The sequence below is a fragment of the Corylus avellana genome, chromosome ca2, assembly GCF_901000735.1.
Source record: "Corylus avellana chromosome ca2, CavTom2PMs-1.0".
Lineage (NCBI taxonomy): Eukaryota > Viridiplantae > Streptophyta > Magnoliopsida > Fagales > Betulaceae > Corylus > Corylus avellana.
The window spans coordinates 17970546-17985617 of record NC_081542.1 but is presented as its reverse complement, the minus strand read 5'-3'; the positions used below and the strand labels follow the sequence as shown (position 1 = coordinate 17985617).

Sequence of the window (15072 nt, the reverse complement as noted above, 5' to 3'; positions counted from 1 at the left end):
CTCAAATCTTTTCCTACTTTTTCTCTACATGTTCTTTTTTTCCCAAAATTTTTCCCATTTTTCTTCTTACATGTTCTCTTTTTCTCAAAACGTTTCTCACTTTTAATAATATTTAAATGATATAGATAAAAATATAGCTAATCGGATATAGAGGCATTTAAAAATTCATTAGTTAAACTAGATAAAAGTGAGTTTTGAAGAGCCATTTTACATTAAAATTTGGCTCCTCCATTGTGAATGCTCTAAAACTGTATGATTCTCTCTCTAAGAGATTTAATTTGCTCGTAATTTAGATAATCATTAAATCATCATTAAATTTGTCATGTAATGCAAAGCACATTTTCTTTCTACTTTAACGGAAAAACACAAGTTTAATTAGACCACATTGAAAAACCTATGAAACTACATGGCTTGACCGTTCAAATCAAAACTAGAGTTTCCCAATTGAAAGATGCGTCAAATTACGAGGGACAACTTACAATTAACCCTAACTAAAATCTAATAGTCTAAAAGGTTTGTGATGGATCGATGGATAGTTAATGTAGTTGTAGTAGATGTGTAATTCGTATATTCGGTGGTGTAACTCCAAAATTTGGGTAAAACGCCTTGAAAAATTCAAAAAATAAATATGAGGAGGAAAAAAAAAATCAAAATTAGACAATTTAGTGACGTGTCACTTTGGTGACATGTCAAATGCAGCACGTCACCTTCAAATGGTGACGTACCAAGTACAACACGTCACCTTAATTTGTTGGTGACATGCTAAAAATGGCACGCCACCAATTGGTGATGTGTCAAGATTGGCACGTCACCTTTAAGAGGGTGGCGTGTGGAATTTCACACATCACCAATTGGTGACATATGACCTAAAAACGTCACTAATGGATAGCCATTAAACATAAGGATTTTTGTAGCATAGGATCAGTAGTTGGTATATTCTGATTTTAATTTTAATTTTCATATTTTTCTATTTACTTTTGTACAAATATTCAAACAAATGAGCACATGAGGGGTCATTAATTTTGATACAATAATTTCATTGATAAATATCTTAAGTTATTAATTCATCAACAAGTAAAACCAAAAAATTCAAGAAATATCCTTAATTATCGATCAATAATTACTAGTTATTTGGAAGATGAGGCTGAGGCATTCTAATAACTTTGTCTAAATGTAATTAAGACAAAATCAAGTTGCGGTGACTTAAAATCACACAAATCTTGGTGTTATTGTGTGTATTTGACTTGCCTTATTTATCGTAATTATAGTATTCAAATTGACAATTGCGGTAAATATGACGAGCACCAAATATTAAATAGAGAAGTTCAATGGGAAGAACAATTTTTCTTTTCGGCAAAGGAGGATGAAAGATCTTTTAATTTCAACAAGCTGTCTACAATGCAGTTATCAAATTTTAGTAATCGCAACAATGCTGTTTTAAGCGGTTAGCGGTTTTGAAATAATCTCTGGTTAGTAGTTATTTAAATATAAAACCACACCGCATAACTGCTTTTGAGTTATGGGCCTTTTGGGCATATTTTGGTGTTTTGTGCATACCTTGGGTCTCTTTTTAGGACCTATTTAAATGGTTTTTGTATTATTTAGGACATATTTTAAACAGTATTTAAAAAGTCGTTTTATTATATATAAGGGTAAGCAGTTATCAGTTAATAACCGCCTCCGCATACCCTTAAAATCACTAACCGTACTGCCATAGGCGGTTAAGGATCTTTTTCAATTGTCTACATAAGCGATTATATGATTAGCCGTTATTAGGCAGTTAATAACTACTTGCTTGTACACCCATAATTTATGTTTATATTTATATTTGACCTTGGATCTAATTGTTTATAGTGTGACTAACACAACCATGTTTGATTGGTGTCACTATAGGATGTCATTAGCCACGTAGGCTATCCGAAGCAGAACTCGGTCGGGCTGCTAGTATGGAGAGTATGCAGCAATATTCGGGGCACTTATGTTGTACTATAGGTCACTCAAAACAGCACCAACTCTATCGAGAAAGAGTTAAGGGATCAAATTGATCATACGGAAGAAAGTTATGACTATTGAGTATATGATTTAGTTACCTATTATGCATGATATACTACATTAAAATATAAAGGGATTTACTACTGGGATTATGCTTACTTTACTTTAAAAATAAATCACTTATTCCCTATTGAAATAATAACGGAGGCAACAAAACCCATAACATTCTTGGTTACCAAAATTTGAGGAATGCGAATTGTTACCTAAGGATCATTACATAACCAGTTCTGTGATAATTTACTTACTAAGTCGCAGACTTACTCATGTACTACCTTCTAATAGTGAAACACCTCGTTATTTTGCAGATTTGTAGGTTCGCTAGACTTTAGAGTTGAGCATTTTGGTGGAATGATAATGCCAAGCAAAGAGTTTCTATTGGCAGGTGTCCTTATACTATTGGGCATTGCTTCGACTAGGCGTGGTGTTTGGTCACTAAGGGGGTGTTTGGCAAAAGGGATGGCCCAGCCTAGATACTGTTGAAGCCTTTTCCCTGATGTGAAATTACACTATTACCCTTCACTATCACCCACTCACCCACGCATGCCCTTATCCTCTCCCACGGCACACTTCTCTCTCTCCCACAGCAGACTTCTCTCTCTCCCCCGCACCCCAACCTCAGCTCTCAGCGAAGCCATGACCGCCCACTGTACCAGAACGGAGACGCACCCACCCACGGTGGCCCACCCTAGGATGGAACCCACTGAAAGATATCGCCACCGGCGATAGATCTGCGACTCCGGCGATGCCCATCCACCAGCGCGACCTGCCACCCACGCCCAGCCCGATCCTCCCCCAACCGGCTTCGGAAATCCAACGCCGCCCAGCCCACCGCATGGCCCACCACCCCCGCCCAGCCGGCCGTAACAGGCCGCAACAGCCCCGCGCCGCCGCCTCGTCGGGCCTCTCCTCCACGCCATCCTTCCGGCGAATCTCCTTCCGCATCTCCTTCTCATTTTTGGCGGCTAGCTTCTTCTGCTCGCGGCGGTCCATTCCGACATGGAAGCCCCGTCCGAACAAGAGTTGGGCCTCGTGAGGGTTTTGGTAGAGAGCGTTCATGTCGCGGGAGGTGTCCTCCGTGTTCTCCCAATCGAAAGAGAAGTGGAATTTCTCGCTCGGTTTGATGACCCGCTTCTTGGGCTTCTTCAACCCCAGGTACTGCTCCTTGATGGCATCCAGCTCCTTGTCACGCTCTCGCTCCGCCAATTTCTCTAAGTGTGCACGCTCGCGCTCGCGAGCCCTAGCCTCCTCTTCGCGATCCCTTTCGCGATGGCTCCGCCGCTCAAACTCACGGTCCCGGTCGCGCTCTCGATCGCGTCGGTCACGGTCACGGTCGCGGTCCCTGTCGCGGTCTGAATCGGAGGGCTTGGCGTCATGGTTGGAAGTAGAGGCGGAGACGTCAGAGGGGCGGCCTAGGGAGGAGAGGAGCTCTTGACGGCGATGGTGGAGTTGATTGGCTTCTTGTTGACGGCGTTTGAGGGCCAATTCTTTGCGCTGGGCTTTGGTAAGGAAGACTGGCTTCTTGGCGGCGGCGGTGGTGACGGCGAAAACGTCTTCGACTGAACGTTTCATGGTAATGGCAGTAGTGATCGGAGGGAAGGGAGACGTCTCGCTTGGGTGACTGCAGGAGGGGAATTTCAGCGTGGGAAATTCCACAACACGGTCGTGTTTCAATCAGGAAGAAGTAGGGGCAAAATAGGAAAAAATTGGTAAATTTTTACACCAAAAGTCGTGCCTTGACCCAGACACTGAACAGTGTCTGGGTCAAGGCTGTTGCCAAACAAAGCCTAATTCTTACAAATGACATCTCATGTTGTGTTTTACCTTGCATTGTGACGCAGTTATGGCAAGGCCACGATGTCAAATTAAATGCCACTTGCTACTATTGTAGGGAGGTACGGCATGACTCACGAGGTGTTGTATGATATCCTGCCGAGAGTTTGAAAAGTGATTAAAGTGAAGTTTTTAGGCGGCTATGTGAGGCTCTGCATGCCTTTTGTATTAAAGAAGGAAGTCAATTTGCATGTGTCGAATTGGTGGGCTCTCTGAGGGCTCGATTGGGTGTAGGTCACTTGCAGTGTCGTCCGCCAAATGAGCCTCATTGGCTTTACCTCGGGCCGAAGGGCCCACTTCCCGAGGGATTGATTTTGGGAACACAATTATCCAAATTAAACAACTTTAATTTGACTAAAGAGATTCTTCTAGGTGACACGAATGGGGACAAGTTTGAATGGATGGTACTAAGAAATTAACCATGATCATAATTAGATGTCGTAGGAGGTGAAATTTCATGAGGAAAATTAAAAGGAACTAGGTGTTAATTATGGATAGATGTGATTAAGTACTCATAATTAAAGTTTCATATAATCCTTTGTATTCATCATGATATATTGTACCCGGAGATGTAGAGGATTTTTCCATTGGACGTAATTGGTTGGTTTTCTTGAAATATACGGATTCGATCTTTACGTGCTTTCCTTTCGGTTGGTTATAGTTTATTCTTTTTAGATTTGTGGCAAGTCTTTATCCTCATGAGTTTTGACCACATGCATTTATTTGCCTTCGTTTTCCCACTTGTTTTCCCTGCTTTTAGAGTACTTTCGGAAAGTGGCAGAATAGTGGTAGCAAGGCGGGAAAGAAAAGTAAAACTTCATTCTGATCGAGTAATTATGTTGCCAGAATATCCTTTCCTTCCACAGCAGTGCAGCAAAAAATAAAGACGATACCAAAGACTTTAGAGTTTTCTTTGTCCTCACCACGCCAAACTGGATAATTTCAAACTTAAAATTAATCTAAATAGAAAAAATTCATATTAAATTCTTAATTAATTAATTGTAAAGATTCTCTGGCCTCAGATCCCTCGTCCAACATAACAAGTGTGTTTTAAAAATCTTATAAAATCCAAGATAGATCATTTGATCATACAGAAGCAGTGAAAACGGAATATATTAAAGTTAGGAAAGTGGACTGCAAAACAAGAAAAGCATGGACTGTATCTCTGCACGTAAAACCCCCGGTCGTAAATCAAGGGACAGGGAGACCACAGGCAGTGGGTCCAATGGACAGGATAACCAAATCCGAAAGTGGTTGGGTGGGGTAAATCTCATTACGGACGCATCAAATGGGATTGCAGGTGATCATGATGACCAAGTCAGTGGAGCTAGCATTCCTCTGGTACTGCTAGCTTATGCATCACCATCTTTCTTTCTTTTTCCTAACTAGACCGCCTAATTGTTGCCCTTCATTTTTTCTTCTCATTATTAATTAAGCATCATCTAGGAAATAAAAGAAAAGTAAGGCTAGAAATTATATTTTTTTATTTTATAGTTATTTTACATTAATGGTGACGTGATAGTCTAAACAAAAAAAAATCAAACCTACAATTCTTTTTCAACTTGTTAACACGTGGTAACATTTAATTGTTGGGTGCTTTGAGTTTTTTAATGGTTGACATACATCTGGCTCTTTGTCAGCATGTAACAAATTATAAAATAATTGTACGTAGACAGTTATTAGGGATGCCCTACCTATGTTACCTTTGGGCCGATCATGCTATTTACTCAAGGAATCACATTAAGTAATAATAATGGAGAACGGAAAAGCTATCTTTTGTGGTCCAAAGTAATGGAAAAAAGTCTCCAAGAGGTAGTTCAATTGGCTGGAACCATGCCTAATGAAGCGGAGGTCATTAGTTCGAATTCTCCTCCCCCCTCTTTTGCGGACATGTCAAAAAAAAAAAAAAAAATTATGTAGCAATGAAAAGAGAAAGGAAAAAGGAATAACTATAGGTCTAAATTATATAATAGGTTAAATTTATAATAGTTATTAGAGCAAAACATGTGGCGGTACCACCTTGCAACCACACTTCCCTTCATATGTGTTGGTGCATATTATTATACTGCATTCACTGATTTCACCTAATTGCCAAAAAAAAAAAAAAAAACTATTAAAAAATATATCTTGTAGTTTTTTTCTAGCACATACCCTAAATGTAGTAGCTAAAAGTCCAATCTCTGAAGGATAAGGTAAAGTATTATTAGTTGATCCCAACTGATAAGATAGATTTACATATATAATAAAGTATATATCTATAAATTAGGTTGGTCATAAAAAATTCAAGTAGTATTGGATAATTTAGTTTTACTATGTTATAGGTTTATCTTCTTTTATTAATACTAATAAAATGGATAAAAGAACCGAACCAAAATACAAGTATATAATAATTAATAAAGTTGGTGAAAATCTCAAAACTCATCCGCTTGCTGTGGGTTTTTTTGGATGTTAATGGTTTTGTCTTCGCTCCGTTTATCCGTTACTGCCCTCGCCTCTCGGTCAGCCCCCCCCCCCAAAAAAAAAAAAAAAAAACAGAAAACAGAAAGGGAAGTTAATGCCCCGACCCCGAGGATGCCCTGCCCCAAGTGAGGTCAGCCAGGTAATTGGCCGTTGGCCTTCAATTCGAGGCGTTATTTATTTATTTTATTATTTAATACAGACATTACATATACCTTAGATTTCTTTTTACATTTGTGTTTTATTAATATATTTCTTCTATTGGGTGATATTTTGGGCTGGGGGATGGCATTGGCAGTGTATATAAAAGGGGACTGAGACCGAGCAATTTCAAACTCAGTCCTTTGATTTCTGCCATTCTCACTTTCATCCGTTTCTTTCTTTGCTATCAGACTCCTTTTTTAGTTAGTCTGTTAGTGTTTTTGTTTCTCATGCTCTTTGCACCTTGCCACCTTTTGCTGTCGGACGACGAGAGAGTATTCGAGGAGTCGAATAAGATAGACATACCAGATTTTGCTTTGCTTTTGCTCTAGAACCACTTCAGTTGGGTGACTGGTTTAAGTTAAACACCATAACCAAGGTTCCCATCATTTTCTTCTTCCTTATTTTCGTGTCTGTAGTTGTTAATGATACGAAATGCCTGCTCTGTTCTGTTCTGTTCTGTTCTGCTCTGTTCTCTTCTGTTCTCTTCTGTTCTGTTCTCTCATGATAAATGGTTGTTTTTTTTATTTTATTTTTTATTTTTATTTGGCGTAGGTGCAATCTAAGACAAGGAAAGAAAACGAAAAATGAAGTACGTATTGGTAACGGGTGGAGTAGTTAGCGGTCTCGGGAAAGGGGTCACCGCCAGCAGTATCGGTCTGCTTCTCAAGGCCTGTGGACTTCGCATTACTTCCATCAAAATTGGTCTCTGCTTCTTCTTTGAATCTTTCCATTTCTGCATCACCACTGTTGTTTCTTTTTCTAATCTTTTAGTTCAAGAACAGCTCAGCCGTGCCTTTTTTGTTTAGTTCATAAAAGCGGATATACTCTTCCGCTTTCCTCTCTATATATTTTTTTTCCTCGGCAAAATAGCTTCATTTCCCCTTTTTTTCTGTAATAAATTTCTTGAAACTTCATCGTCAATTTTTTACCTTTTGGAATAAACTCAGTATCTTGTCCTTAAATTTCTTCCGAGAGCTTCTAATTTTTGTATTACTTTTCCAGTCAAAAGAAGAGATAGGATTCAAAATGTACACGTCCTGTTCATACAAATCTCTCTTATAAGTTTGTTAAGATTCCATTTAGTTTTCTTCATTCAATTCATGAATCTTTCACTTGTTTGTTTCTCTGGGCTTCTCTAATGGAGCGGAAACTGGCAATATCCCACAAATACATCGTTATGTTTCATTTCTGGGCATCTTCTTCTCTTAAAACTCTTTGATATGGTTACCTTGTCTGTTTTTCTTTTCTTCTTTAAGATTTTAATATAGGCGTCGGCTCCGTTTTTCTTTTGTAATTCAGATCCTTACTTGAACACCGATGCTGGAACAATGTCCCCTTTTGAGCACGGGGAAGTTTATGTGTTAGATGATGGCGGCGAGGTATAAAAAACTCATTTTTGTCTTCTTTATCCGTTACTTTCGTTGTATGTAAGCTGTGTCAATAATATTCTTACTTTCTTCAAAACACTCTCTCTGATGGGGTCTAAAGTCTTGGAAGCCCTTTCTGCTATAAATGGATTGTATGACGATGAAGAAATGTAATCACTTTTTAAGTAGGCGATTTGGTTGTTCCACTAAATTGGAGTGCACTTCACTGGATGAACTTCATGCTTGTTTTTGATTAACAGCAATGACATATAAAAGCATCGCTATCCTATATTTTCTTTACAAATAATTATTGGAATATTAGCTAAGCGTGCTATTTTGAACAGAAGATAAAACAAAAGTGTATATCAGGGCTAAACGGTCAAGGTTTCGAAAAGCATGGGACTGGGAGATGTAACATGATTTTCTTTTGTGTTCAAAGGTGGACCTGGACCTTGGGAATTATGAGCGGTTCCTTGATATCAAGTTGACAAGCGATAATAATATTACTACTGGAAAGATTTACCAGGCAAGTTGGTTAAAATGCACATCTCCATATGTACATTATATGTTGCTTGCTACTAGAGATTCTGAGTATCATAAACTACCCTACTAAAACTCAACCACTGAAGCTATTACTTCTCCGTTTTTCTTGTATGGCAGTCCGTTATTGATAAGGAGAGAAGGGGAGATTATCTGGGGAAAACTGTGCAGGTTTTTTTCTTTCCCCTACTATTAAATCCATTTTTTAATTATTATTATATTGCTCCTGACCTAACGTACATGTATTATGTGTATTCCTCTGTTCTGTAGGTCGTCCCTCACATCACAGATGCCATTCAAGAGTGGATTGAGCGTGTGGCAATGATACCAGTGGATGGGAAGGCAGGTCCAGCCGATGTTTGTGTCATAGAATTGGGTGGAACTATAGGTACGTACTCTAACAACTGTGTACTTGACCTGTGGGAGCACGAGCTTTTTCTCTGCTTTTCAAGGGTTATAACAGCTTGCCATGATGCAGGAGACATTGAATCCATGCCATTTATTGAGGCATTAGGGCAATTCTCATACCGTGTAGGTAAGGATATTGCATATGCAACTTCATATGCCAAAATTGTCTAGCCTGATCTTTTAGATCTTATAATTAAATGACTTCTTTTTGATGAATACTTCTCACTTTAGGGACAGGGAACTTTTGCTTGATTCATGTCAGCCTTGTGCCCGTTTTAAATGTTGTTGGTGAACAGGTAACATACGAATTGCACGTTGGTGCACATCCTATATGGCATATGATTTAGTGTCGGTGTGCATCTTTTACGTTTGTCAGAAAAAGAAAAAAAAAAAATTACTTGGTCAGTTTAATAAACAATGTGAATTATGTTATAATGTTCAGAAAACAAAACCAACCCAGCACAGTGTTCGGGGACTAAGAGGCCTGGGTTTGACACCACATATCTTAGCTTGTCGCAGTACAATGGTCTCTCACTCTCTCTTTCTCTCTCATACACTCACTCAAACACACTCTTATTCTATGTTTGTGTTTTTAGTTTATCAGTTTTGCTCAAGGTATTGAATTGAATGTGTTGACAGGCACTTGACCAGAACGTAAAAGTGAAACTCTCTCAGTTTTGCCATGTCACGGTATTTTAACAAGGACAGTTTTTATGTGCATATTTATCTGTTTTTCAATATTCTATTTTATTGAAATCACATGTTTTTCCAGGAAGAAAATATTATCACTCTCTATGATGTACCCAACATCTGGCATATTCCTTTGCTTTTAAGAGTAAGTAGTAGTTCAGCATTTCTTGGAATTTAACTACCGAATATATAGTTGCCATTTCTTACAATGTGGGTATGTTTTTCTTCTGAATTAGGATCAGAAGGCCCATGAAGCAATCTTGAAAGTGCTGAACCTTATGGGGTTTGTCTGATGAGCTCAGTTCTTAATTATTATAAATTTGGAGCTATGTACAGGCATGATCATTTTTAGTATCTAGCATCCTTATGCAATGTTGTCCACAATGGCAGTAAAGCTGGGCAGCCTGCATTGGAGGAATGGACTTCTAGGGCTGCAATCTGTGACAAGTTGCATGAGCCGGTTAGTCTACGAGCATTCAAGAACTCCTTTTACTTCTTGGCAGCACTTGATTTCTATGTGTCAACTACTTGACAGGTCCATATTGCGATGGTTGGGAAGTATACAGGCCTTTCAGATTCCTATCTCTCGGTACTGAAGGTGCAATTATCTATCACTTCTTAACTCTAAATCACTATTTCAGCTGGAAGTTTCATGTGTTGATACTTGATAATGTAGTTATTAGAGATAGTTGCTAAACACATTTGCAGCTGGGGTCCATTTAATTTCTAAATTGTCGTCCTAGATTTTAACTACAACTTACATTTAAATCATGTCTTGGAAAGTTGGGATAACATGAGATGGTATTTCAATCTATGCTGGCGTTGTTATATTTTGTTAATCATGGGATTAGGATATCTTGATCATCTGCAGCATCTGGGTCACAGTAGGTTAAGAGGGCGCCAGTTATTGACGAATCTAGTTCCTTTACTGACTGAATTCTGCTATAAACTATATGATATAAAGTCAAGAGAATCTCAAAGAACACATTACGTTACTATACAAAACTCCAAGAATTCAGTGTCGTCTCTGTACTCTAATCCATTATCTGATCTTAATTACTTCACTTTTCTTCCAGTGTACTTTTCCACCTGTGCTTTCCACTTCTTGTAATTCGCTTGAATTTATTGACTTTAAGGATTATTTTTCACAAAAAGGTTCCACTCTAGGAGAATGAATATGTGGATCAGGTTCACAGTCATAATTATGTAAACGAAATAACTCTCTACCAAATGAAAATGAAGCTGTAAGAGTAATTTTAGGAAATTAATTAATAAGACTGATTCTTGGAAAGTATATAGTCCAAATTGGTACATAGTTTTGGTTGTCATGTCAGTCATTTTGTTCTTTATTCTGGTGATATTTGAATTTGAAAATAATTAAATAAATTGTAACAGTCATGCCAGAATAATTTTACTGTGCTGGCTTAACTACTTATGTTAATCAATGTCTTAAGTTCATGTGATAAGACAACGCAATATTCAAGTAATGCACATATATATATATATATATATATATATATATGTTGTGGCTATATAAGATGTAATCTCTCTACAGGCTCTTGTGCATGCTTCCGTTTTCAACCGCAAGAAACTCTTTGTAGATTGGGTTCCAGCTTCCGACCTTGAAGATGCAACTGCAAAAGAGGTTACTTTTAATTTTCTGTTCAAACATTTTATATGTTGTTAATTTTTATGTTATATCACTACATGACACAAAATTCTTGTCGCAGAATCCTGATGCTTATAAAGCAGCTTGGAAGTTGTTGAAGGTTTGTTTCTTTAATGGCCTTGGATTAACCGGCTGATACTACTTTAAACAAGTTCCAGGTGTCTCCCTTCTTAAGTTGTGGTAACTTCCTCTGTTTAATCTCTGACTAGACTTTTTATCTTCAGGGTGCAGATGGTATTCTTGTTCCAGGAGGGTTTGGTGACAGAGGAGTGCAAGGGAAAATTCTTGCAGCAAAGTATGCTCGAGAAAACAGGATTCCCTTTCTTGGCATTTGTTTAGGAATGCAAATTGCCGTCATTGAGTTTGCACGATCTGTTATTGGTCTGCAGGATGCTAATAGCACTGAATTTGATCCCAATACCCGGAATCCATGTGTTATATTTATGCCTGAGGTTTATATTCTGTGCCTTTCGAGCTTTATTTGATGACAGAAAATTGTTTTATGCTTTTAAAGAAGATGTAGAAATAAGGTTTAAGCCTGATTCATTGCAAATGTTGGGCTAATAAGAGAACATTGTCAAATATATGAGAGAGAGAGATAGAGAGAGAGATTCAGCCTTTAATTTGGTGATTAAAACTATGAACTAAACATGTGTTGTGTGTGTATACCATTTCTGATCTTGGTATCATGAGCAGGGCTCAAAAACACATATGGGAGGCACCATGCGCCTTGGATCAAGGAGGACATATTTCCAGGTTATGAACAGCAAATCTGCAAAATTGTAAGTATTGCTTTTAGAAAAGAGATGTGCATGTCTACATATATATAAATAAAGCTAACTAGTAATGAGAGACTGGTGAGCCCGTAGGTAACCAAAGAAAATTTGGTATAATGTTTGACTTGTTTAAATGGATGTTTGTAATAAAATAAAAGGAAAAAAAATAAAAATCTTTAAATTTTTCTTAAAGAGTATTATGATTTATTAATTTAATATATGTGCTTTGTGTACTGATGGAAAAATTCACCAGTTACATATATATTTCTACTGGGAATGAGATGAGAAGATTTAGAAGTTGTGAGTTTAATTATAGATGGCTAGTTTGCTGAATGAAAGGTGCCAGGTTGACTAACCCTTCATGCCATGCATTAATGTCAGATATGGAAGTAAAAGCGTCATTGATGAGAGACACCGGCATAGATATGAGGTTTGTAGGATTAACATGTACATAATTTTCTTTTAACAAGCTACTTAATTTGGCAGGGAATAATTCTTTATCATGCAGGTGAATCCTGATATGGTAGCATGCCTTGAAAAAGCTGGCCTCTCTTTTGCTGGCAAAGATGAAACCGGTCGACGCATGGAGGTTATTGATCTTCTATATACCTTTTAACTGTAGTGTTTGTACATTTGTCGTGCCTCTATGTTAATATTTGGTATACTGATGTTACAGATTATCGAGCTACCAAATCATCCATACTTTATTGGTGTTCAATTTCATCCTGAATTTAAATCAAGGCCAGGAAAACCTTCTCCTTTATTTTTAGGTACCTGTCTCGCCCATGCTAAATTATCCATTGTTCGGTCATATAGTTGTTAAATGAAATTCATCTGATGTATACACTGATATCAAGTACGTGCACTTAATTTTTTGGTTGGGATTCTTGACAGTTGCTATTCTTGCTTCTAATGCATTTATCTAGCTAGGATCACGTGTAAGCTGCATAGAATTTACTAAGGGGTGTTAACGCTAAAGAGAATGTTTCACTACTTTCTGGTTTTGCTTGGCCAAAGCACAAGCTCCAGCTTGATATTAACCTGCAATACCTTGGCTGAACTAAATCTGTGGCACTACTCCTAGCTTTATAACAGGTTTATATATGTTGACAATTTCACGATTCTATGTGAAAACTAGTAAAGAGATTATCCTTATATTCTTCCTGAACATTTTGTGCATTTACTACAAATATTGTTTTGCTTGTTAGTTTTCTAATCCTAATCAAAGTTGTTCTGAAATGATATCTTTCTCATATCAAATTTAGGACTCATAGCAGCAGCATGCGGGGAGTTGGATGCTGTCTTTCTAGGCAATGGAATCCAAAGGAATATACCAAATGGAGTAGGCAATCATACCGCAAAAATCAAAGCATACCAAAATGGAATTGCAACTAAGGCCACCAATGCTTTGCCTGATGGTGTTTATAGCAATGGCAATGGGGTCTACTTGTGAACGTTATAGGATTTCTCTCTGTGGGCCATTTTGGTAAGATTTTACGATTGGTCTGTACAGTACTTATCTGGATATTGGTAGGTGTAGGTCTCCACTCCAAAGGACTCATATATAATATAGGACACTGTCAGATCCCGGTCTTTTAAACGGGATAGCTTGTTAAGGTTTACAGTTGTACTGCAATGAGAGAGAGTATTTATGTTTGCGTCTCTGTGCACTATGTTCCGTTTTTCTCTTGTTTTTAGTGCATTTATTGAATCTTAACTACGCACGAACACATGCGGTTTGCAGTATGTATACATTGTAAATTAAGTTTGTGCAAGGCAGAAATTCCCGTTCCTAAAAGAAATCATTCTATTTTAAAATTGGATAATTTCTTTTGATTGTATTTTTTCTTTTCTTTTATAGTATCTTGAACGACTCACCTTCTTTTGATTATAGTTGAACTTTATATGGGTGAAGTATGTAGGTGTAGGATCTTGATATTTGGTTGTTAAACTAATGTATGTTTGGCTTCAGCCTGATTGCTTTAGAGAGTGCTCATTAGTGTTCTATTTTGATAATTTGAATTACAAATAGGAAATTACAGTACTGCTCACAAGCATTTCAAAGGTCGTTAGACACAGCATATATATAACAACCCCCAAAAGATTTACTAACCAAGTATACTGAATTCTCCGTTTATTGGATAGCATGATAAGAGTATAAAAACATATGAAAATTTATACTAATACCTGTCTTTTCGGTCCATTTCATTTTAATCCTTAAGCTTCCAATTTCGAAAATTAACTCCCAAGGTAACTCTGTGTTTTTCAAATTAATATTTCCGTTGGCTTTCTATCCAAAAAGATTCATAGGTGGCAACACCATGTCATGTTGTACAAGATGATACCTCATTCCCAAATAAATATATTTTATGCCTATAAAGGAAACACAAAAAACAAAGAGCCGGTGGAGGTTGTGGAAGGGCCAATGCAACCCTTAAGCATGGCTACTGGTAAAAAGGTTTCCTTATAATCGATCCCTTATTTTTTTAGTAAAACCTTTTGCAACCAACCTTACCTTGAAAGTTTTAACATTCCTATCTACCCCTCTTTTTTTTTTTCTTTTTTCTTGAAATAAAATAAAATGACATGGGATGGAATGGAATGAGATGCCTCCCACGAGCGCTAAGTTTACCTTCTTTAGCCAGACACAAAACAGTGGATGACAATCAGTCCTGATAGACAGGATCCTCCAGAAGTATCTCTTCAATTTCTGGCTTTCTCAGCTCCAAGAATGGTTTCAAACGTTGGCCATTCACCTTGAACACATTACCGTTCTTGAGATCGTCAATCTCAATGGCCCCACGGGCAGAAACAATACAAACTATAAAGGGTCCAAACCATCGAGATTTAAGCTTACATGAGAATAAATGCATACGAGAATTGTAAAGAAGGACTTTCTGGCTAGGTGCAAAGGATTTTCTCAAGATGTTTTGGTTATGAACCTTCTTTATTCGTTCAACATACAACTTAGCACAATCATAAGCATCATTCTGGATTTCATCCAATTCATCGAGTTGGAGCTCCTATGAGAACCACCTTGTTGAGATTGAAATTAAGCCGTTTTGTGGCCCAATATGCT

The 15072-nt window shown here is 37.6% G+C and overlaps 1 protein-coding gene across 2 annotated transcripts; it reads left to right on the top strand.

Annotated features, from left to right (window-relative positions):
- Nucleotides 1-6628: 6628 nt before the first annotated feature.
- On the top strand, nt 6629-13651 carry LOC132170655 (uncharacterized). Of its 2 annotated transcripts, XM_059581715.1 has the most exons (22): nt 6629-6919; nt 7096-7245; nt 7843-7922; nt 8350-8436; nt 8571-8621; nt 8721-8838; nt 8929-8985; nt 9090-9154; nt 9301-9384; nt 9498-9548; nt 9631-9693; nt 9785-9831; nt 9939-10008; nt 10084-10146; nt 11104-11193; nt 11279-11317; nt 11442-11669; nt 11914-11999; nt 12375-12423; nt 12502-12582; nt 12670-12763; nt 13259-13651. In XM_059581715.1, the coding sequence occupies exons 2-22, from the start codon at nt 7128-7130 to the stop codon at nt 13444-13446; spliced, it is 1809 nt and encodes a 602-aa protein (XP_059437698.1). In that variant the 5' UTR covers nt 6629-6919; nt 7096-7127; the 3' UTR covers nt 13447-13651. The 2 variants fall into 2 exon arrangements, with proteins under 2 accessions (XP_059437698.1, XP_059437699.1); XM_059581716.1 differs by lacking the exons at nt 6629-6919; nt 7096-7245 and adding an exon at nt 7481-7571.
- Nucleotides 13652-15072: the final 1421 nt, after the last annotated feature.

Coding starts and splice junctions, on each gene's coding strand:
- LOC132170655 (XM_059581715.1), top strand. CDS start 7,128: ATGAAGTACGTATTGGTAACGGGTGGAGTAGTTAGCGGTCTCGGGAAA. Junction 8,437..8,570: donor CTACTGGAAAGATTTACCAG/GCAAGTTGGTTA, acceptor CTTGTATGGCAG/TCCGTTATTGATAAGGAGAG. Junction 12,424..12,501: donor GACACCGGCATAGATATGAG/GTTTGTAGGATT, acceptor TTTATCATGCAG/GTGAATCCTGATATGGTAGC.